The sequence below is a fragment of the Nomia melanderi genome, chromosome 3, assembly GCF_051020985.1.
Source record: "Nomia melanderi isolate GNS246 chromosome 3, iyNomMela1, whole genome shotgun sequence".
Taxonomy (NCBI): domain Eukaryota; kingdom Metazoa; phylum Arthropoda; class Insecta; order Hymenoptera; family Halictidae; genus Nomia; species Nomia melanderi.
The window spans coordinates 4594364-4616533 of NC_135001.1; the positions used below are offsets into that span (position 1 = coordinate 4594364).

A 22170-nucleotide genomic window follows, 5' to 3' on the forward strand; every position below is an offset into this window, starting at 1 on the left:
TATTTCTTCCATGCTTAGACCTCGTGGGAGTAGAACAAAGTGTTCTATCAATAAAAGTCGTTTTAATGATTTTGAGTAACCAAAATCTTCTGACCTGAATATAATAAAATTAATGGGTCTCGGTCACATGATATTCTGTGACACGGGGGTGTTAGTAATAGGGGTATAGGTACGTAATAAATTCTATAGAAAATGTGCATACACTTAATCAGTCGTGTAACATTTGAACCGTCAACATGGAATCTCATCATTTTATTAACTTAAGTATATACACTGTTCTAAGTTCGTTTCATGGATATGGGTTTGTGCTTTTTCGTTTCTGCGAATGCAGTTGATTCGTGTCTGGTAAATTTATTCGAGACCGATCTCTTCTATACCGTAGCTTAGAGCTCGTCATGGGTAACATCGTTCCTGTTGCTCCGAGATGAAATCGTCCGAATAAATTTACCGGATCTTAAATCTCTCAGTGCCAGTTCGTTCGCATGCATAATCGCTACGAAATAGAGAAAAACTATTTTGCAGTGTTAAATATATGAAATTAATTTCACCCGGAACATTGCACAAGTCACTGAAATTTTCACAGCACCTTTAATGTATACCTGTTGATGGTCACACAAAAACATTAATTTCATCATACCACACTCGGTATTCGACGCAAAAAAGAAAAACAGCTTTGTAACATCTCATGAACCTTCTACTAGAACTACACCCTATTTAATCCTGTTCCCGTTGACACGTAAAGAAAACTGTTTCTCGAACCTGTAGCGTTCGATTCGATTTTTAACTTGCGAAAATCAAATCGTAAATGTTACTTCCTTTAATATTACATATCTCATGTTACGGTACTTTTTAATAGCCTTCCCGTATTTGAACTTTTTTATATCGCGCTCTCGGCGCGACGTAATTGATCCCAACAGGGGAAAACTTGAAGCGCTTCGGGACTGTCTTGATTTCATTAAACAGTTTCTAAGTGCGTACGGCTTTGAGTAAACGCGTTAGATTCTCGACGACGACAGAGTGTCAAGGGAAAATTGTTTTTCGAATATTCAGTATTATTTGAAAACGTACGATTATCAAGGAATAAATATTTCAATGTTTTCAATTTATCCTCGAAGGCTAGATAATTGGTGCCTCGACAGAATAATCGGTATCGCGGCATATGTCACGATTATTTCTTATTTTATTTTTCTCACGAATATATACACCACCGGTCAGCAGTTTAGAATCACTACGTAAATCTGTACATGTGAATTTCGATGATGAAATATATATGCGTTGGATAGTTATGAATATTTTATTTAATACACGTCAATGATGTACGAGATATCCGTGGATTCCGCGATAGAAACTCACCGCATAAGGAGAGGAGTAAAATACTGGCAAAATAGATCCACCCCATAACGTCATCAACAGGTCTCTTCTGCGGTGGTCATCATTGTCGCACTATCGGCATTTCTGTCTGCTACTGATACTTGATAACTCCGTATTATTCATTGCTGTGGGAATTTCTGTAAAGTGAAAAATGTTCACGTGAATAAATACGTGAAATTCAAAGCGAAATTAATTATTTCAAAAATATTCATGCTGTGCGAATATTCAAATTATAATAATTCAATTTATTGAATAATTATTAGAAGTTGCTGGATCAAAAATAGAAAATATATTCTTTGATATATATATTTCATGTATTACATACGTGTCACTCGCAGAATAATTATTTATGCAATAATTAGACTGCGAATTTGAGGTATTTATAATGTACTAATGTCGAAATTGGAGCACTGTAGGAAGTTCAATAAAATTAAATAATATTTGAAATTTAGTTTAGCATTGTGTATAATTTTTAATCAAATGATTTTTTGTTTGGTAACTGAACTCCGCGGGTATGTTTGTTCGTTTACATGACTATACTTCCTGTTTTGGGAATTTCTGTAAATCTAGTTTTGAATTTATTGACGCCCTATTTTTATGTAAATTATGTGACCTTATTTTAAGATTAATATTACGCAAAGATTACTGGTATCAATGGTTTTATCTCTTATTTACTTGTTCTAAATTATCTATTGAATTATCATTCAAATTATTATATTTTTATGGAATATAATACCTGTGTAAAGACGATTGAGATATACATTGCATCGAGCGATCGATCGCAACGCCACCATGAATCACGCGGCTGAATCTATAAACTGATCTATCAGTGTTGACAAATGTTGACAAGTGTTGACAAGTATTGACAAGTGTTGTCAACTGTAGGAGTGTAGGTAAAGTGGTAAAATGTAGGCGCGAAAATTGTTACAATTGTTACAACTGTTGTAAAATACAAAGGAAAAATGGAGCAAACTTTGTCTACCGTTGAGAAACTGTCAGAAGAGATACAGAATATGCAAAAATGTTTACAATGTCCAATTTGGTAAGTTTCTCATAGATTTATGATCTACAGAGATATAAGTTTACGTAGTGATTTTTATGCGCCGGGTGTGTAAAAATAAATCATTTTTCCTTATGGTTGTCACGTTGTGGTATAGGTTATGTTTAATTGTGTTTACTATAATGCTATGAAAATTTTCTGAATGAATCTATTGTAGTATTAACATGTTAATTCAGCTGGTTGTTTCAATGAACATTTTTTATTTCTTCAGTTTTGCTTGCAAATGATCTGTTTTCATACAAAACTTGTTAACTTTACATATTCATATGGCAACATTGAATTTCGTTGATACCATTATGAAGATATAATATCGCAATCATCCTAAATATAGAATTGATATGTTTGCCAGAATTATTTTATAGATAAATTAGTATATCATTCCAATTAAAACTTAAAGATACATTAAATTATCTTTGTTTTATATATATATTTAAGTGTATTTTTCTACAATATGTCAAATGAACGTAGCAATTAGCATTAAGCATTCCATCTTTAAATTATTATATTTTGAATTATGGACCACTTCCTGGAGAGATGAAATTTTTTTTGTGAAGAAATCTTATTACCAATTATCACATGGTTTTAGCATATAGTCATAACTATAACACATATTTATGTCGACTATCTTCACAGAATTATAAGCTATATATTATCATAAACTATAGGAGATAAGACGTAATGTTAGAATCATTTATTCAACTCATACAATCACTCTTTAACAATTTCAATCATTTATTCATGTGAATAATGCTATATTAAAGGTTCACGTAAACATTGAATGTTGCAATTACCAAATCTCCTATCACGTAGTCACTAAAAATGCCTATTCTCAATTATTCCATCGCATACTCATTAGAAAATTCTATTATCAGTTCTCTAATATTGTGTATTAAATCAATTGAAATATTACCTTCATATTACATTAATTTTGTTTTTTCATATGAAATATTACCTTCATATTATATTCATTTTTTTTTTCATATGAAATATTATCTTCATACTCATTCATACTCATCAGAAATTTCTATAATTAGTTCTCTAATATCCTGTATTAAATCAATTGAAATATTACCTTCAATTGTAATCAATTTCATTTTAAGCATTTCTTATATTCTGTTATGCTAATAAATGCTACATGATTTGTTTCAGTCTACACACCATATCAGACCCGGCGAGGACCCGTTGCGGGCATCGATTTTGCCGGGATTGTATCCAAACTGTATTGCAAAGCAAGAATGCAGCCTGTCCATTATGCAACGCCGTTATCCATCGACGCAGTATATGCAAGGACGAGCATATGGAAATTTATAAAGATAGATTAGAAAAACTAATACAAGCGATACAAAAAGACTCCGGCATCGACAGTGAGTACAACCGATTCATTCAGTACTTTTTTATCCATCTCTACGAAATCTTTATTAACAATCGTTTCTTACTGTCGCATTTTGTTGAATTTTCTCCAACAGCCACTTTCTTCCTCCTTCAACATCGTTATTATCATTGCTCTTTCATTCGATAAAAATATAAGAAAACTAGTACCAATAGACCTACTCCTCTCTCACTATCAGTTTGAATACATACCTTATATAAGAATCGCGGTACTGTTATGTAACATTAGAAGTATCGAGAGAACTGACTCACATCCAGTTTTTCCTTAAACTTTGATGAATATACTTGACAAGGCTTACTGCCACCTTTATCATATACATTTTCAAAATCTCTATTAATTTTTATAACTGTAAACAAATCTGGTAATGTCTCATTGTAACCTGTGTCCTTTAACCCCTTGACCTACGATTTATTTTTCAACTATAATCGACACAACTACTTTTCCCTTAATAATTTATTAAAAAGAGAGACAAATTTTAGGTATATTCTATGCCTATGTTTGTTTTAAATTATAATAATTGATAACAAAAGGATAATCTTTCATTTTTATTCACAATAATTGAGTAATATTTATATTTGTTAAGTTCTGTTTAACACTAGATTTACGGAACGAATCAATTCGACTCATATTGAATTTCAGTATAATTTATATATAACTTATTTAAAAATTATTTCCTAAATGTTTCTGTTGATTTTGATTAAAGCAGGTACGCTAATACGAATTCTAATCGTCTACGTTGAAACCTCTAATTTCCGAAATCTAAACGAACGAATATCAATTTTCCTAGAAACATTAGAACAAAGTGTACAATAAATGTCCGTAAATTTAGTGTTAAAACCTTCACCACGAGTCCCACGCGTTATTATAAGGCAAAGGGTTCAAAGGGCCGAGTTAAAAATCATTCCGGAAGGTCCATATGATTAATACGATATTCGATGTTTTGTTATTTATCGTTTAATCTCGCGATGGGTCCAGATTTCCGATAACAGACCACCGTGGGCGCAGAGAATTTTCTTGAGATGCAATGGCAACGCAATAAGTTCGAGGAGAATTAATGTTCTATCTACGATAAGATACCTGCACGTTGCTCGGAAAGGGCACGAACCAGAAAATACTTCTTTGTGTGCCCGCGCGCGTGTACATGTACGTCCGTGCGCCACGATATCATGTTCACTCAGGTCAGCTATTCGTTTCCACGTGGCGGAACGAGTCTTTCAAACATTCAGACGGCCGCGTTGTTTGGGATCCCGTTGCTTTCTGCCAGCATCCGAAACTTCAATGTTTTACCAGGTCCTAACGTTTACCTGTGTCGCCTTCAACCTCCGAAATTCCTTGCAAGGCCGCCTAACAGATAGTTCCCTTTAAATTTTAATTGGTTCCCGTGTGACACTTTTCTTATCGAGATACAACGCTTACAAGGCCATTGCACGGAAACGTGCAGTTCCGTCGGGACGTGACGTATTTTGCATCAGCAAACAATTCCATATTTCTTTTGCTTTTATATTTGTTTATAAAGAAGTTAGAAACTTTTGTTGTTTTCTATAAAAGAAGAAAAGTTAGAACTAGAAAGGATGTTGTATTCGACTCATTTTCTGCATGTTCTGTATTAAGCAAATTGCAAAACAATTTTTCAAGTTTGAAACGATAGTATCGATATTGGGAGCTGATAGAGGAAAAGAGTAATATCTTCTATTACGTGAAGAAGTAGGTCACGTGACACTTCATAAGGAGAACAGAAATCAAGCGTCTTTGATAGGATTAGTTAATTTGGAGTCAATTAATTTCTTACGGTGTATTAAGTTGTCCTGTAACAGTTCCTTCATCGAACCTTTTTCGAAAGAGTGGTTGTACGTGTTCTATTATCTAATTAATTTCTACTGTACGGTTCCCTTTCTGTAGAGGCTGTTTTATCTACCTTACTGACGTAGTTCGAGCAGCTCCAAAGAAACCGAGTAACTCATTTGCGTGAATTATTCGTCTGTTTCTGATATATTTGAAATAACAGCTTCGTCAGTCTAAAAGCATAAACAATGATAAATATAAATATAAAAAAAACAGATATAATATTCTATACCAGAGAAATAACACGTTTTCCGTGTAACGCGACTAATGGACCCAAGAAAGCTCTAATGGTCCCAGGAATAACACAACCTCCTCAATGTTGCGCGCGTGTTGCAGTCTCGTTGTACGTGCCCAGAAAACGCAGCACCCGTGAAAGTTGTTCGTCGGAGAACACGGACCAACCAAGATCCGACTCAGAAGACTCCAAAATCCAACCGAGTTGCTCGTACGCTGTGCCGAAACCGCTAAAGAGACGGTCCGCTCCACAATCGAGCAGTAAGGCGCAGAAACCGAGGCGATCGCGGAACGGCAAAGTTAAAAAGGACAACACTGCCTGCCACAGCAACATAACGAAGTACTTCTCGAACTGCACGTTGTCCGGGTTCGCGCCGTTGCCGACGAACGAGCAGGATTATTCAGACGACAACTCGACGGAGTTCAAGGTCCAAAGTTGGCTAGAAACTTTGTCGGCTACTAAGCAGTTCGATGTTCCCAACCGAATCGGGTCGACCGCTTGCGATCTTGACGATACGCTCACGTATTCAGTCTCCCAGGACGGAGGGAACAAAGTTGACACAGCTGTGCACGAACCTAACCGTCCTTTGACCAGCAGAGATGATAATTGCCCTCGCTACGTAACTCCGAGGCGACCTTCGAAGGATCAAAAGCCAGGGACCGCTTCACAGAAAACGATCAAGCCTGGGAATCCCCCAGGATCTTCCGAAACATCGAACGCAAGATCAATCGATAGACAGAATCAACCGCAGCAAGCCAATCGAAGGGTTAGCACGTCTACCAACAGGTCGAGCAGCAAGGAAATCCCCCAAGAGCAGGCTCAGAATCAAGAAAAGACGAGCGACGTTCACAAGACCTCTCCATGCGATTTGCTGCCATCGATGAAGAAGAATTGGACGTCGGTGGTCCAGTTCGGCAAGGAGATGCGCTCGAAAGGCGGAAGGCGGAAGAAGAAATCGCTGAACGTCAGTAGAGAGAACAAGAACAAAAAGTCGGCGGACGAGGCCTCGAGACAGGAAGCCACGAAGAAGCGGGAACAACCGAAGAGGCGGGGAAGAAGAAGCGTGGAGGACACACGGGTCGCGGATAACGACTGGAATGAGGGATTGCCGGCGCGCGAAGTTACGGGGGAACAAGGTCCCAGGGACAAGAAGAATGGATCGATGTCGGAGAGCCAGCCTGCGAAGGAGTCGTCCTTTATCATGCTGGATAAGGGCGAGGAGGTGCATATAAGAAATTTGAACAGCCATCAGATGAACGACATAATCGGGGTCACGGCTGGAAGCCGAGCCGAATTAGAGATTGAAAATCCGCCGTATAATCAGGTCGACGAGGAGGAAGAGTTCGCGAAGAAATTAGGCTTGTGCAGAACCCCCAAGCGGGATCAGCGCAGCAGATCCCTTATCGACGCGACTGCGGTTAGAGAAGCTGAAAACCTTGGTAGCCCAATGATGGAAAATGTTTCCCCATCAGGGACGGAAAGAATCAAAGCGAACGAATTATGCTCGACGTCTAATTTTCAATCCTCAACCCCTCTTCCGAGCAGATTGTCCTTGAAGAGACAAGGCGTCCAATCGAGCGATACCCAGAGCGCCGACTCGCGACTAATGAGCGTAAAACGTGATTTGAACCGGGAGATCATTCGGAGTGAAGAGGAGAGTACAGATAAGATTACACGGATATTAACATTAGGAGCAAAGGATAACCCTGAAGAAGGCTGTAAAGATAATCTCGATGGCCCTAGAAGCGCCGCGGCACCGAGCACTTCGAAGAATAAGAAACAAGAGGACAAGAGGAAAGGGAGTCACGGAGGCAAGGTCATGTTCCAGAAGTTGGGCAAGGTTGTCAAGCCTCGCAGAAAGCGTATTATCTTCTTGTATCTCGGGAGCACTAGGGGAATGTTCTCAAAACGTCAAGATTACGTCAAAGGATTGCAATCGCCGTGCAATACAGTAGAGCTGAACGAACCCCAAAAAGCCTACCCTGAGAAGAGTTTCGGCAACAGTACTCGAATCACGGTGAACGACATGGAGGAGGCACGTGTCCAAGAAAATCCAGCTAAAGATTCTGATACGAACACGAAAAGGGCATCAATGCCAGAGGAAGCACCGTTAAACGCAGATCAACCGGAGATATCGGTTAACAAAGCGCCGGGGGTTCAAAGACAAACATTCGACGCTGACAAAACAACAACATCTAAAGCCACCAATAAGGATAACGACGCCGTCTCCAAGAACGTCGTCTCGACGACCGCAGCCAGCCAACTCTGCGACTCGAATGACATTCTGTTCGTCTCGCTCTACGAGAATGAGGAAAGGGACAGCGTCCCGTTGCATCGACCGGTACAGCCGGCTCTCAAGAGCGACGTGAAGATGTTGACGCCGAAAAAGGACACTCAGCTGAAGCCGCTCTCCCCGAAGTCACCCAGGGCGAGCACCGGGCAGGCCACGAGGCTCGCGCAACAGGGCCAAGATATCGGTGCCAAGAAGAGCAACTTGTCCGACGTGAAAGGCGTTCATTCTAGGGCCCTCATAAGGACCTCGCAGCGGAGATCCGAGGGATCGGAGATCGCCGGTTCGCCGTGCAAAAAGAGAAAGAGGTCCGCCAGCCGAGATAATCCGGGACAGATGATGAAGAGGACGACGAAGGAGCGGGATCAAACTGAAAAGGGCTCCCGTGACGGTTCCTTTAAAAGTTCGCACCGCAGGAACTCGGTTAAGGACTTAGCGGCTGATAGTACGGACAATGTTGACAAAAAGTATTACATTCTGCCGCCTGGCCAGAGTACCCGGTACACGGATGTCGTGTCGGTCAGCTCGAACAGCGACACCGACGCTGAACACCACTTGCTGCAGGATCAAAAGAGAAGAGTCTACAAAAGGATCGTACCCAAGGCTGTCAGCTCGGACACGGACAGCTCGGACGTGATTTGTTTAACCGAGCAGAATAGAAACGTTACCCGAATTAATAACGAAGTAGGGCTTTCGCCGACGTCTAAACGTAAACGACCAATCTCCCCGGATTCCGATTCTTACAACGACTTGAACACGATCGTGAATGATTGGTCGAAGGACCTGATGCCTACAGACAGGTTCAATAAAAAGGGAAAACTGGAAGCTTCTTCAAGTGTGTCGAGCGTGTCTGACAAGAAAACCAATGTAAGCGTGAAGACGTTGACTTTGAGCTCTTCTAGGATACCAACCAGATGTGCCGGTTTGCAACGCAGGCGTTTGCTTCAATCGGATACAGAGTCTAACTCTGAGAAATCGAATACAACGACGAAGAAAGGGTCGCTTAATAAAGCCGATTTCAACGATGACTCGCCAGATTTCGGAGCGATCATAGACAAAATTAGAGGCATGCAGACCGCGTCCATTGCCTCCGACGAAATACCAAGACAAAACGACAGGCAGTACTTGATGCAGGATAATTTCGACGAGGTCATTGCTAATGTCGATACGGAAAGTTTGGCTGACGATTTCGGCGCACCTGTGAGAAGCACGTACGTGATAATGGAGAACACGCGGAAGGAACAACATGGCGGTCGTCTTTTGTCAGCGAGCGAGGAGCGTCTTTGTAATAGCTCCGATAAGGAGAACAGGTACAAGGGGTCCAGCAAGGTGTACGACACGGAGAGCGACGATGACAAAACCTTGACGCCAGAGTACATACAAGCGGCCGGTAAAAGTTCGAGGAAAGAAGGCGATAGATCGATCAGTGGACAGAGGAACGACGCCGCGGGCGAGTCGTTCGCGGCGCAGTTAGTGACGCTCGACAGCGACAAAATGGCCGGTGGCACTGTTAGCGGTCCGCCGCTGAAGGACTCGTTCGATCATGATTCTTTGATGAACGTCACGGAGCATCAGTTGCGTATTAAGCAGTTCGAGGAGGACTTGTTTGGGAAACCGGTGGAGGTAAACGTTCCGACAACGAAGAGGATCGGCGAACAATTAACGCCGCCGAGTTCGAGAACTGTGAACAGGAGTTCGAATATGCAGAATATGGTAAGGTGTAAGTTCCACTGTGGCTTGTTTGCAGGGTACTTTTATTGTCATTCTCATGTTTCGAGTAATTTCGGATTCACTAGGAATATTATCTGTTGACGCGGAATATTAATACTTATGTTTATCTGTTTACATTGAGATCGAATTGAAGTTTTTACAAGTTTATTGTGCGCGATGGTAGGGTTAGCTGATAGGTTCGACAGATTTTTCGAGTAGATATTTATAAATCGGAAATAATTGAAACCGACGTGAAGTTTAAAGTCTAACATTTTGCAGAATTAATTTCACAGAATCTACGATGCTTGTGTTCTATTCTTATATTTTATATTTTACGAATTTCGTGCATTTTGCTGGCCGGTGAATTTAATTCGTGGAAAGTGAGCATCAATTTTTGTAGAAATAACGTTTGTAACTAACCGAGCCGTGAATGCGGAGCATTTTGCGCAGATTCGGCTGAAAAATAGTATAATATCCTGTCGCCGCGCCGTTTGGTATCTAAATCGTGTTTCTCATTATTCGCCGTAACTATTCATTCCGCTGCTTACGAGATAAACAAGCCTCTTTGCACAGCCCTCTCAAAGACTCACTTGTGCTCTGAAATATCCAGGACGCCGAACACTCGGACGAAGAAGACGACATTGTCGAGAACACTCCCGACGTAAAGACGAAAAAGTAAGTAATGCAAGTCTTTTGTAGCTGCTCCCCCTCGTTCCATGTCGCTCTCGAGCGCGCGTAATTATCCATTCAATTAACGGGATAATACGATCCATGCGAGAACGTAATCTAGTTCCACGATTGATCTCTCAATTTTATTTTTTTTCTTTACAAATTATGAAACACTCCTGGCAGCCGTATTATTAAATAGCCTTCATTAAATTGTTAATACGATGATACAACTCTTCGGACTCGTTCGATTACAAATGATTTTTTAGTAACTTGTTTCCGTTGTATTTCGATTTCTACAGTATGTATCTGTATTAAAATATTATTAACCCTTTGTAGACGAATGTCGACATTTGGGCGAGATAAAGTTTTCATATTTGGTACACAAAGTAGCAAGCAAATTCCTTTTTTTATTGTTTAAGAAATTTACATATAATTTAGCTTCATTTGAAGCTTTTGTATGTCTCAAAGAATCTTCGTCCGCAAGGAGTTAATATCATTGATATTATAGTTTTCCTGAAAATTTAATATTGCAACTTCCTAGAACGTTTAATATTATAATTTTCCGAAATATTTAATACTGTAACTTTCCAAAATATTCAATATCATAATTTCCCAGAACATTTAATATTATAACCTTCCGGGACATTCAATATTATAACTTCCCAAACAAACATCAAACACATTTTTCCCAAACCCCGCAAGTAGACAGCATCACGATTAAACCCATAGTCGCGAAGCCCTCAATCACTCCCCGATTTTCAATTCCACTCTCCAAGAACCACACACGGCAATACGTCTCTATCAATTTCCAGCTTGCAAGCGATCAACTCGACACTGCAAGAAAACCCGATGACGTCGCCGGTGTCGCATATAAACGGGGACCGCGCTGCGAGGACCCCACCATCAGTGAGTGGAGGAAGCTCGACCGCCAGCAGTACTCTGAGCAAGAAAAACATACGTCCTATCTATCAGAGCACGCCAAGAGTCTGCGAACCGGCGAAGAACGATTGCGCCCCGGTTGTCGGCACGTCAGGAAAGAAACCGAAACCCGCTGGAAATGTAAACATGTCGCTGAACAGAGGAACGAGCACGACAGCCAGGACCAATGGAGCGAGCATCAATCAGCGGGGAGCGAGCAGGCAAAAACTGCGTTTCATTTGCAGCGGTTTGCAGCCTGCACAGATCGAGCAGGTAAAAAAGTTCGCTATCCTGGCGAACGCGGACTACCAGACTCAGTTCGATCCGAGCGTAACGCACGTGATCGTGAAGGAGGACAAGGGGAACAGCGCTAGCAAGACGCTCAAGTATTTGCAGGGTGTTGCGCACGGGAAGTGGGTCGTTGGTTATCAGTGGGTGATCGACTCGCTGAAAGAAGCGAGACCGATTAACGCGGAGAATTACGAGGTGGTCGATTGCGGGACATTCGAAGCTGGACCCCGGAGATCCAGGCTGAGGCAGAAGGGTCTGTTCGAGGGATTCGTCTTTCTTTGCATCGGGCCCTATTCGGGCGTCTCCGTTGAGCAGTTCCAGGTGAGGAACCGGAGGAAATATTATTACACAGTTGAATGTCGAATTAATAAATTAACCCCTTGCGGACGAATATTCTTCAAAGTACACAGAACCTTCAGCAGATTCGGCCAAATTATATACTGGATGCTTAATTAATAGAGAAAGAGGAAACTATGCACTGACCCTTTGTTATTTGAGTTATTAAATCATTCGTTCGCAACTCAGTATCCGAAATATGAAAGTTCGATCTCGGCGAAACGTCGACATTCGTCCGCAAAGGGTTAAATTAAATATTGCTTTTCTGCTGTCAGTTGTTAATGTTTGATATAAAGTAGTGTTGTAGAAGTATTATATAAAATGGTTTCCGAGTTGTGAACGAAGTGATAGGACAAGGGGTTAATATCAATGAAGCTTCGATCAATAATTATTCCCATGGAATCAGCTGCATTTCAAAGAGAGAATCGTACCAGGTATAGCGACGTATCTCGTCTACAGTGTCAGAACAACGCTTCGGATCGCCGGATATCTTGTCTACAGTGTCAGAATAACAGTATCAGGTCGTGAAATGTATCTTGCCTGTGGACTTATAGAGGTTAATTCACATATTTCATCGTCTCTTTAAAGAGATAGAAATTTTCATTGAATATTTCGAATAAACATTCTTATTTTCTGATAATGTAACAGTAATGTAAAGTGTAAATGTAATCTGACATTTTTTGATTCTACATTAACTCCGTATCATATATCAGATTCCAGTAATTATGAATATTAACATTTTAAAGCATATACAGCCTTAAAAAGAATGAATCTCTTTCCTTTTTAGTAAATTATTATTCGATAGATAAGGCAGTTGTCACTAATAATTCTAGTTAACAAGATTTGTCAGGGAAAAGAGTTATTTTCGTGTCTAAAGAATTTTTCCCCGTTTAAGATCAACGAAACAGCACTTTTATCTCGACAGCCGGTCAGTCAGTTTATCGTAGATGCATTGCAGTACGTCCCATGTGTAGCAAACGAAAAGTTGAGTGGTCCATAATGAAACTCTGCCCGGAATTCAAGGGAACGCATTTATTTACGTTTTCCTGCCGTCCAATCTTGCTAGACCATTTACAGTTGAACCCTTGCCAAGTTCCGCGGCTCAAGGCAACGTTCTCTTACAGGAGTTGCTACGTGCTACTGGTGGCACTGTAGTCGACACGGTGGATGCCACAACCACCGCCAAGTCACGGCTGAAGATCATAGTGATCCAGGCAGACAAGTACGATTACGAAATCATTGGTGAGTTCCATAATTTCGTTAATAATTTCGCAGTAAATATTCGACAAGAAATGAACCGTGGTGATTATTTTTGTGACGTTGAAGAATATTCAAACTCTATGCACTGTTAATATTATCGGAATGTTTAACTGTGACCAGAATAGGAATAAGTAACTTGAACTCCATAAATATTATAAAATTACGACAGTAAGAAGAATATTTTACTATAGCTTCTCAATGGAAAAGTGAAAAGTTCTCACTGAAAACACGGTAGTTAATATCATCCGAGTCACGGGCGCCAAAAATATCAAAAGTCTTCATTAACAGTATTAAATTGGCAGAAACATTCTTTTTATTAAAATATGAAATTTTAATTATGAATTATGTTGAAATTATGAAATTCATGAAATAATTAAAATTGTATTATATTATAATCTATTCTTATAATATATTATTTATTATAATAATATTATCATAAATTACAATGTATTATTATTATAATAATATTATCATAAATTATAATGTATTATTATTATAATAATATTATCATAAATTATAATGTATTATTATAATTATAATATATTATTATAATTTATTAATAAAATCGATTATGTTACGAAAGTTCAAGGAGCTTTTAACGATCTCTGCGACCTTCTCTCAAATCGCAAATGTACTTTTCTTCAAAAAATGCTTGAATGTTTGCTTCTGTAGGGTGGCACAAGACGACCCGTGGCGTGCCGGTCGTCCACGACTGGGTGGTAGAATGTATCAGTCAGTACAGGCTGATATCCTTCTATCCATACCTGTTGGAGTTGTCGCGACAGGACGTGCTCGCGCTCGGTTACCCGGAATATCTTGTCGAGGAAGATCCCGAAGACTTGGAATCCTCGTCTGAGGATACTATGTGACGCTGTGTCAATAGAATGATTGCTGTCGCCGCAATCGGTGACAGTTTATGCTCCTCGTTTAACAAAATTTTTTTTTTTTTTAAACAATTATACATCCTTACTGCTTTAAATTATTGGTATTCTCCGAACCCTGAATTTTTTTAATTTAATAATTTAGTAATAAATTATTAAATTCATCTCGGAATTGTTTAAAAGAAAAAAAATTCAGGGTTCGGAGAATACTAATAATTTAAAGCAGTAAGGATGTATAATTGCCTTGTATAGTTTTTTACTCACTTATCCATGATATTTAACTTAAGTTCCATAACAAAGAGTCAATTTGTTTCTGCAGAAAGAGATTTGTTACGTATATATTTTATAGTATCATAATTATTACCGTTGAGTGCCTTAATAGAGTAAGTGTACGTATGTATAGATCGCTCTGTGTTAAAGGTTGATTCTTATAAAACAGCCAAAACGTTTGGATCATTGAAGACAGTTTTGTCTGCAGCACCATTTCAAGTCGTTCGTTTATTTCACAGTTTTTCTGTACGATTGAAAGTATGATGAGCTGAACTGTCATTGAAATTGAAGAGGGTGTGAAGCTTTCTTTTTAAGGGTTGCTTCGTGGCGAATTTCTCGTGAGTAGAAACAGACATTACTGTATCGCAGGAGGAACGTACTCTACGATTTCTAAACAATGTTTTCAGAGAATCAGATCTCCGCATCTTCTTTAATTTTATAAAAATCAGCTTATTATACTTTTAACTCTGTAATCAAATAATGAAATCTTGAGTGACATTCCACAGATCACCTAACACGACTGTTTAATTGAAAGAAGGAAAGGTATGTTATTTATAATAAATATTTGGAAATATAAAAATGTTGAACTAGTGAACTCGGCAGATTATTAAGAACGATCTCTTGTACACAGGGTGTCTAGTAAGTCGTAATGCGACCGATAGCGATCAGTCGAATTACAAAATCAATTTTTTAAGGTATACCAAAATGTTAGCTTTCCTCCATATTTGTATTATTTTGTACTATCGTATTGACTTGTTCATGTTTGTTTATACGTGTAAGCAACTCTAAAAGTTGTTAAGTTTCCAGCCTGTACTTTCCTAAGATTTCTCTTGTGCCAGAGTAATTTATCTATATAACTATAATAATACTTTTCAACCTGATGATAATTGATAATGATAAGTATTAACATCACTGATTTATCAATAACAAATTCAAGTATATTACAGCAAACATCGGTGTCTTCTCCATACAATTTCATTAAAAACTTCATAACACAATTTATCCTTCCACAAAAATTCCCATTCCTCCAACGCTAACTAAGAAATGTCTATTGTTATCGCTTTATCATCAGGATCGAATTCCCAAGCCATCGTAAACTGACGTCGATGCTCAAGCCGGGGTGATCGGATTTCGTTTCTTCTTCTAATTACAAGGAGCACGTGGAATGCGGCCGGATAGGGTGTATGTAGGCCGAGGAGGGTGCTTATAACCGTGCAATATCACCGTCACGGGTAGGATCAGGGTCTGGTGCGTGTTGCGAGGGGCATCGAGGCCGGTCTCACATATTCAACCAAGGCACACGAACAATATTGATCTGCCCGGGACCACCTGTAGCCAACTCGCTCGTTCCCCGTCCGCGCGACGCGCCAGTGGTTATGAATCTCCGTCCAATTGCCATCAAGTGAGGAGAAATAATCACTGTCGGTCCTCCTCTGTACTCCAGGCGCCTTGTGTCGTGTAAGCGTTAAGTACAAATCCACACTGCCAATTACTTTGGCGGAATACCCGTTCGATCAACCCTGCATCCCCCATCTGCAATTAGTTCGTAGCTACACTCGCACACAAACAGATATTTCTTGAAGGTCCAACGTTAACCTCTTGCTCTATGATTTCTTTCGCAACTGTGTCCCATAAAGCTACTTTATCGTTAATAATTCAATAGAATCGGAAAAAAATTCAATACTTATTCAGTGTCTAAGTTTACTTTAAAGGTTAAAGATTGATAATAGACAAGTAATATTTCATTTATACAAAAAATAAATAAATAACATTTAGATCTGTCGAATTTGGTTGATAATTTTCATCACAAGTTTGACACGTTGTTATAAGGCAAGGGGTTAACCTCTTGCCGTACCATTTAGAGCAAAATCCGAGCCATAATTATGGCGACCGATATTTCACTCGTGTTGTTACCTCAGACTCGTGATATTTATGTTTGATCTAAAATGTTTATCAGTCAAACTCGTCAACCCTTTGTGTTCTGGACACTGGTAGCCGATGAATAATTAATTCCGTAGATTAACGCTAAAACTACCGAGCAATTACAGTGGCTAATTTCTAATTTTCTTTAAAAATTGAAACAATAGGGTCGTCTAGTCTCGCATCTCTGCAAATACACAGATTTAATTAAGAATCTTTCGCAAACGTGCCTTCATAATTTGAATGCTCGCAAAGTAAAAACTCTGAATTCGACCCGTCTGGTAGTTTTAGTGTTAAGGAAAAACGGTTAACAGCGATTTTGTTACATTTAAAGGGTGCGTTGGCGTAAAATCCGACGAGACTGATTTCTAGATTAAATTCAGTTTGCCAACCCTTTGCGCTATGTCGTGACTCGACATCAGTTTTATTCAGGTGTGCTTCTTCGTCAAGATATTTTTCAAATAGATTATGTTATGTTATTTTCAATATTAATAAGATGAATCGTTTGCGTTGCTCTCTACAAAGTGTCTATTTTCTCAAATGTGTTTCGGATGAAATATCATAATAATACAGAGTTATCGAAGAAAAAATGCAAAGGGAACTCAGAGTGCAAAGGGTTAAAATACGGCAACGGGTTCATCAAACCGACCGTGGTTCAGAAGTGAAGAGGAGCAAGGGACTCTTCCACTGACGACGCTCGGACCTCAGCGTGCGCCAATAATGACCATGAGGATGAAAGTCGAGCGTTTTGAGTGGAATGTTTCTCTCTTGCTCCTCTTCACTTTTGAACGAACGGTCGGCTTGGCTAACATGGGACCTCCATAGGAAGTACCGGAGATAGTTCGTGGGGGCTTTTAACATTAACGATACCAGCACTTGCCGTAACCAGTTAAATAACTGGCTGGAAAATAAAGATAAACAAGTTAGATGATCAATGTTTTGTAGTGAAAACAGAAACAAAATGAAAGGGAAGAATTGAAGAACCGGTGATAGGTGACGATCGTCATGCGCGGAATATTCTGTTTACGGATGCATAGGGTTAATGATTTGGTATCATAGTACTGATATTATACTGTTATCTAGCTGATATGTTACTAAATACCTTCATTTGACATCAGTTTTTTTATTTTAAATATTTTTCAGCAATTTGGAAGCTCCGGTCATTGGTGACCTCTATGGTAGTCAACGTGTTGATCCTTTGCACTCGAGATACGACTCGGCCATTTGATTGAACGCAGCAAAATGATGAAACGAAAAATTGCAAATAATATTGTTAGTATTTCGTCAGAAAATAATGAATGTTTCTAATGAAAAATATTGTTGTGTGCGAAGGGTTAAACACGGGGAAGGTTTTTGTAAAATAATTTTATTTCATTTTATACCAACGACATAAACGCAGTTTGCTGATACCAATTTGATTGATTAAACTATAGGAAAATGCTAATTGAAATTGGACCCTAGTTCATTGTTAATTAAAAAACCCCACGAACTTTTTCCGGTGATTAATATAAACTATAAATAAATAATTATTTTTTACAATGAAATATGTAATTCTGGATGTTGAATGTGGAAGTGCTCATGTGGTCGAAAAGTTTTCTGGCTTTTTTTGGCTACTGAGTAAACGTTATTAACAAACGAATATCGCGAAATGTAAAGAACTAGTGTAATTGGTATTTTATGGTTTGATAAGGTTTCATTTCACGAAGTGAAATTCTGTGCTGGAATGTTTTAGTAAATTGAAAGAGAACTTTTGGACCAGCTCGATGTGGTATTAATTGGACTATGAATAATTGATTTGTAAATGTTTTCCCATGGGATTCATGCGTAACGCTGATGGAATAATGGATAATTATTTTTGTAAATGTTGTTCCATGGGAACTGTATTTTCTACAAGCATCGGAATATAAATATTTTGTTCGGTGATTATCATCATACCTTATCCTTGCTGAGGAGATAACAAAACAGTGAGAGGTTTCGCAATGTTTATATTAGGTTGTGAACAAAATTTTTTCGTTCATGACTCGGTGAAAACCGAGCCAGATGTATTCGAGGATTTTCTTATCCGGCCATTTGCCTTTTGCTCGTGCCAGTGTACGGTTCAAGCGTACCTTTCCGGGGGAACTGAAAACTTAATTAGCGAAATTTATTTACTCGCGTTAAAATAAGTGTGGAGTGTGCATTACAACCTAATACTAACCATTACATTGTGAATTTCACAGATGAGTGTTAATATATTAAAAATATAAGAGTGAAACATTAGTTAATTAGATTGAAACAGTTGTACGTGTAGTTTACTAATTTGACTTCAACTTTAATTAAGCTAAAAATCAAGAACATGAAGGGAACGACTTAAAAAGTAACTTCTGAAGAATTTTCTGCATTGTTGTTTCAAGCTTCATGCCCTGAATTACTAGTTTTACTTTCCACTGCTTCTTTTCAGTATATTAGGAGGTAAATATACATTGCAGGTATTTTGTTTAAAGGTCCAGAACGGTTGAAAGCGTCTTCAAATTCACTGAATTGAAGAGGTCTCTTAGAAACCACTATAAGTCCCGAGACTGGAAACAATTTTGTTTTATTATTATCTTGTGCTATAGAATTTCAACGTAGCATTTAAGTTAGTTTCCCTGCATGTAGTCATCAATAATAGCAGTCATCCACAATACTGATATTATTCAAAGATGACATTATTATAACGTAACGTTCAACACCATGTAACTTTCTTCCCTCTCTTAAAAAAATTGATATTTAACATTTCACATAATTATGAACATTTTAACATTATTAATTGTGTGGAAAGGCAGGTGTGAACGTGGTGTGAAGATGGACAAGTGTGAACGTAGTGTGAACGTAGTGTGAACGCAGTGTGAAGATGGCAAGTATAAACAGAAGATGACTGATGACCACGATGTGTCCCATCGACACTCGAGAGCGGCAGTTCGAAGAGAAACTGTCGGAAAGGTATATTGCAAGAAAAGCTTGGAATGTAGAAGAATGTTCGAGAAGGTTCGGTTAAGATCAGCTTTTGGTTCAAAAGTCTTAAAAAAATTGAGCGACGTCGGCGACATCAGTCAATTATGGAATGCTGATGTAGCCGCGTCTGTCAAATGAAAATTTTTATAATTATTTTATCAACACGTTGACTGCCACGAGAATTTCCAACGTTTTATATAGCAATACATATTCTTTAATAACAAAGGCAAATGGTATTGAAAGTAATTACTAATGATTTGGTATGACTACTCGTATTATACTATCATCTATCTATTTGTGTCACTAAATATTCTCATTCCATATTAGTTTTCTTATTATAATTGTATTTAACACTAGAACTACCAGAGAGGTCAAAGTGACCCATTCCTGATTGCTTCTTTAATCATTATTAAAAACATAACAGATAATTCTCTGAGAAATTACTACAGAAGTTAATTCAGCAATAGGCAAACTGAATTATAAAATCAATAGAAATCTCAATAGTAGCACTGTTGGAGTTTCCATAGAAAAATTTCCAAAAGTTAGTTGAACTGTTTGGTAGTTCTAGCGTTAAGCAATTTGGAAGCTCCGACCACCGGTGGCCACCGTGTCTGTCAATGTGTTAATTTGATTATTTCTGTTCCCGTCTCAGTTTACAATTCTATAAAATGTTGGAACAGCGTTTAGGAGCGTCCATTCTATGAATTATTTACAGTATCAAGGGTCTCTATTCAGTCTCCCACGGCGACGACAGTCGATGTTTGCGAATCTCTCGCAATTGTGCATAGTATCGGGGGTCTGCATTGTATCCTCCCCCAGCAGTATACGCGAATCGCATCCATTTATATTCCAAGGAGTACAATCTTGATACATCTGTAAGTGTCAACGTGTTCCGCCTTTTAAAGTCCCGACGACGCGGAGCCCCGAAGGAAATTCCGCCCGACAGAACAGGATTACAAGGTATATTCGTCCTAGCCATTTTAATTAAATCGGTTCAGACGACTCCGCCGATTCGTGGATTATTCGAATGGAATTAAGGAGTTTTCTTACTCGACCAACTATTTCCCCATGATAGAATCACGCTTCTATATAGTAGACAACCCAACGGAATTTCAGAGTTGTAAATTAATTGCCATTTGAACAACGAGCTGCAACGAATTTCGGGGACGGAAATATTCCTATAAAAACAATTATATTTATATGTACACACTAATGAAATTCGAACGAAGCTAATTGATGAACTCGGTTTGAAAATATAATGGAATAAAGGGGATGTGTTCGACATATTTCAGCAATGAGAAATTCAATTAATAATTCTATAACATTGAAAATTATTTCTATTTGTATGTTATAAATTGTTTTAAAAATATTTGAAGAGAAACTATTATTATAACTATAATTTACATCGTATTTTTGTTAAAGAGAAAATCATCTACCTTGGAAATATGAGGGATTGTCTTAACACGTTGACTGCCACGGTGCTCTCCGATGACCGGAGCTTTCAAATCACTCGAAAACAATTTTAATTCGTAAGGTAATTGGCGTCGAATGAAAATGTTTATTGAATAATTGATAATTACTCGTTTTTATTTTTGCTACGGAAGAATGATATATAAAACGTTGAAGTTTTTCGTGACAATCAATGTGTTAACCGATATATAGTAAACAATCCCTACGATATTAATCAGTTAACTGTGTTTGACGAGTATACACGTCATCGTAAAGTTTAACACGATACTAATTCTTTCAGCGATGAATTCTTTATTTTTTCACATAAACATGTAATTCTTCTTTATTTCGCTTTGATCTTTTATTAAAATGTACTCTACGTGCATTCGTTCTGTGTTCGACGATTACACGCTCCATTTTTCGATTTTACTAAATTCCACAGTTAACTCTTTCTTCATTATCAATTATATTCATCGCGGAGATTTCCTACAGGTTGAAACCTGTCTGCAAGGATCGTTGTACGTATGTTTGCCCGACCCTTCGGAAATCCCGAGTTTATGATCTGGTCGATTATTAAGACGAACGAGACGAAATTCTATGATTATTGTATGCAATTCAAATTGATTAAAATAAATGTTTACTGTCGCGACGGTAAACATGTCGGCTGTAGAAAATAAAACTCAAAAATATAAAATAAGAATAAACACGAAACTGAACTGTCTGTCCCATCCATGTCATAAACGAAACTTCCAGAATCTTTTATTGAGGAGTTCAGTACATAGTAACACAGTGATACATGTGATGTACAGAATACACCGCGCGGGTAGTTAACACGTTGACTGCCACGAGAATTTCGAGCGTTTCGTTATGGTAATCCTTATTCCTCCGTAGTAAAGGCAAATGGTATTAGAAGTAATTAGTAATGATTTGGTATTACAGTACTCATATTACGCTATTATCTACCAGGTTATGTTACTAAAGATTTCGGTCATCGTTGACCACCGTGGCAGCCAACCTGTTAAAGGTTAAATACAAAGCAAAGGGGTGGTTAGTCAATAATAAAGTGATTAGGTCGTTCGTCGAAGAATAATAACACGCGTGTAGGTGCACACGGGACGCGCAATCCTGGCGCCGAAATTCTGTCCGGCCCTTGTAACAATTGATCCATCAGCGGTTAGTAATCAGCCGCCTACATCGGGCCGTGCGCAATCTATGGATTTAAGTTGATCAACGTGCCGGCCGTGGTCCGGTCAATTGAGCCCGAAGCTGGCCCGCGTATTTAATTCCATCCAGGATTAACGCGAT

At 38.6% G+C, this 22170-nt stretch overlaps 2 protein-coding genes across 2 annotated transcripts in view; one reads left to right on the forward strand and one right to left on the reverse strand.

Moving 5' to 3' along the window:
* Positions 1-3731, reverse strand: part of LOC116432009 (uncharacterized) — a 17264-nt gene extending 13533 nt beyond the window's left edge. Inside the window, exons 1-2 of the mRNA XM_076365487.1 lie at positions 3590-3731; positions 1354-1508 (exon numbers count right to left, since the gene is read on the reverse strand). Of these exons, the coding sequence (XP_076221602.1) occupies positions 1354-1399 (46 nt within the window). The 5' untranslated portion in view covers positions 1400-1508; positions 3590-3731. The remainder of the gene's footprint in view (positions 1-1353; positions 1509-3589) is intronic.
* On the forward strand, positions 2196-20662 carry LOC116432237 (uncharacterized). Its single transcript, XM_031988815.2, has 7 exons — positions 2196-2413; positions 3581-3795; positions 6000-9901; positions 10509-10573; positions 11380-12097; positions 13237-13354; positions 14045-20662. The coding sequence occupies exons 1-7, from the start codon at positions 2334-2336 to the stop codon at positions 14239-14241; spliced, it is 5295 nt and encodes a 1764-aa protein (XP_031844675.2). The 5' UTR covers positions 2196-2333; the 3' UTR covers positions 14242-20662.
* The last annotated feature ends 1508 nt before the right edge of the window (positions 20663-22170 follow it).

Excerpts from the sequence above, each read along its gene's own strand:
- LOC116432237 (XM_031988815.2), top strand. The coding sequence starts at position 2,334 with ATGGAGCAAACTTTGTCTACCGTTGAGAAACTGTCAGAAGAGATACAG. Across the intron at positions 9,902-10,508 it reads GTTCGAATATGCAGAATATG|GACGCCGAACACTCGGACGA; the intron begins GTAAGGTGTAAG and ends TGAAATATCCAG. Across the intron at positions 13,355-14,044 it reads GTACGATTACGAAATCATTG|GGTGGCACAAGACGACCCGT; the intron begins GTGAGTTCCATA and ends TTGCTTCTGTAG.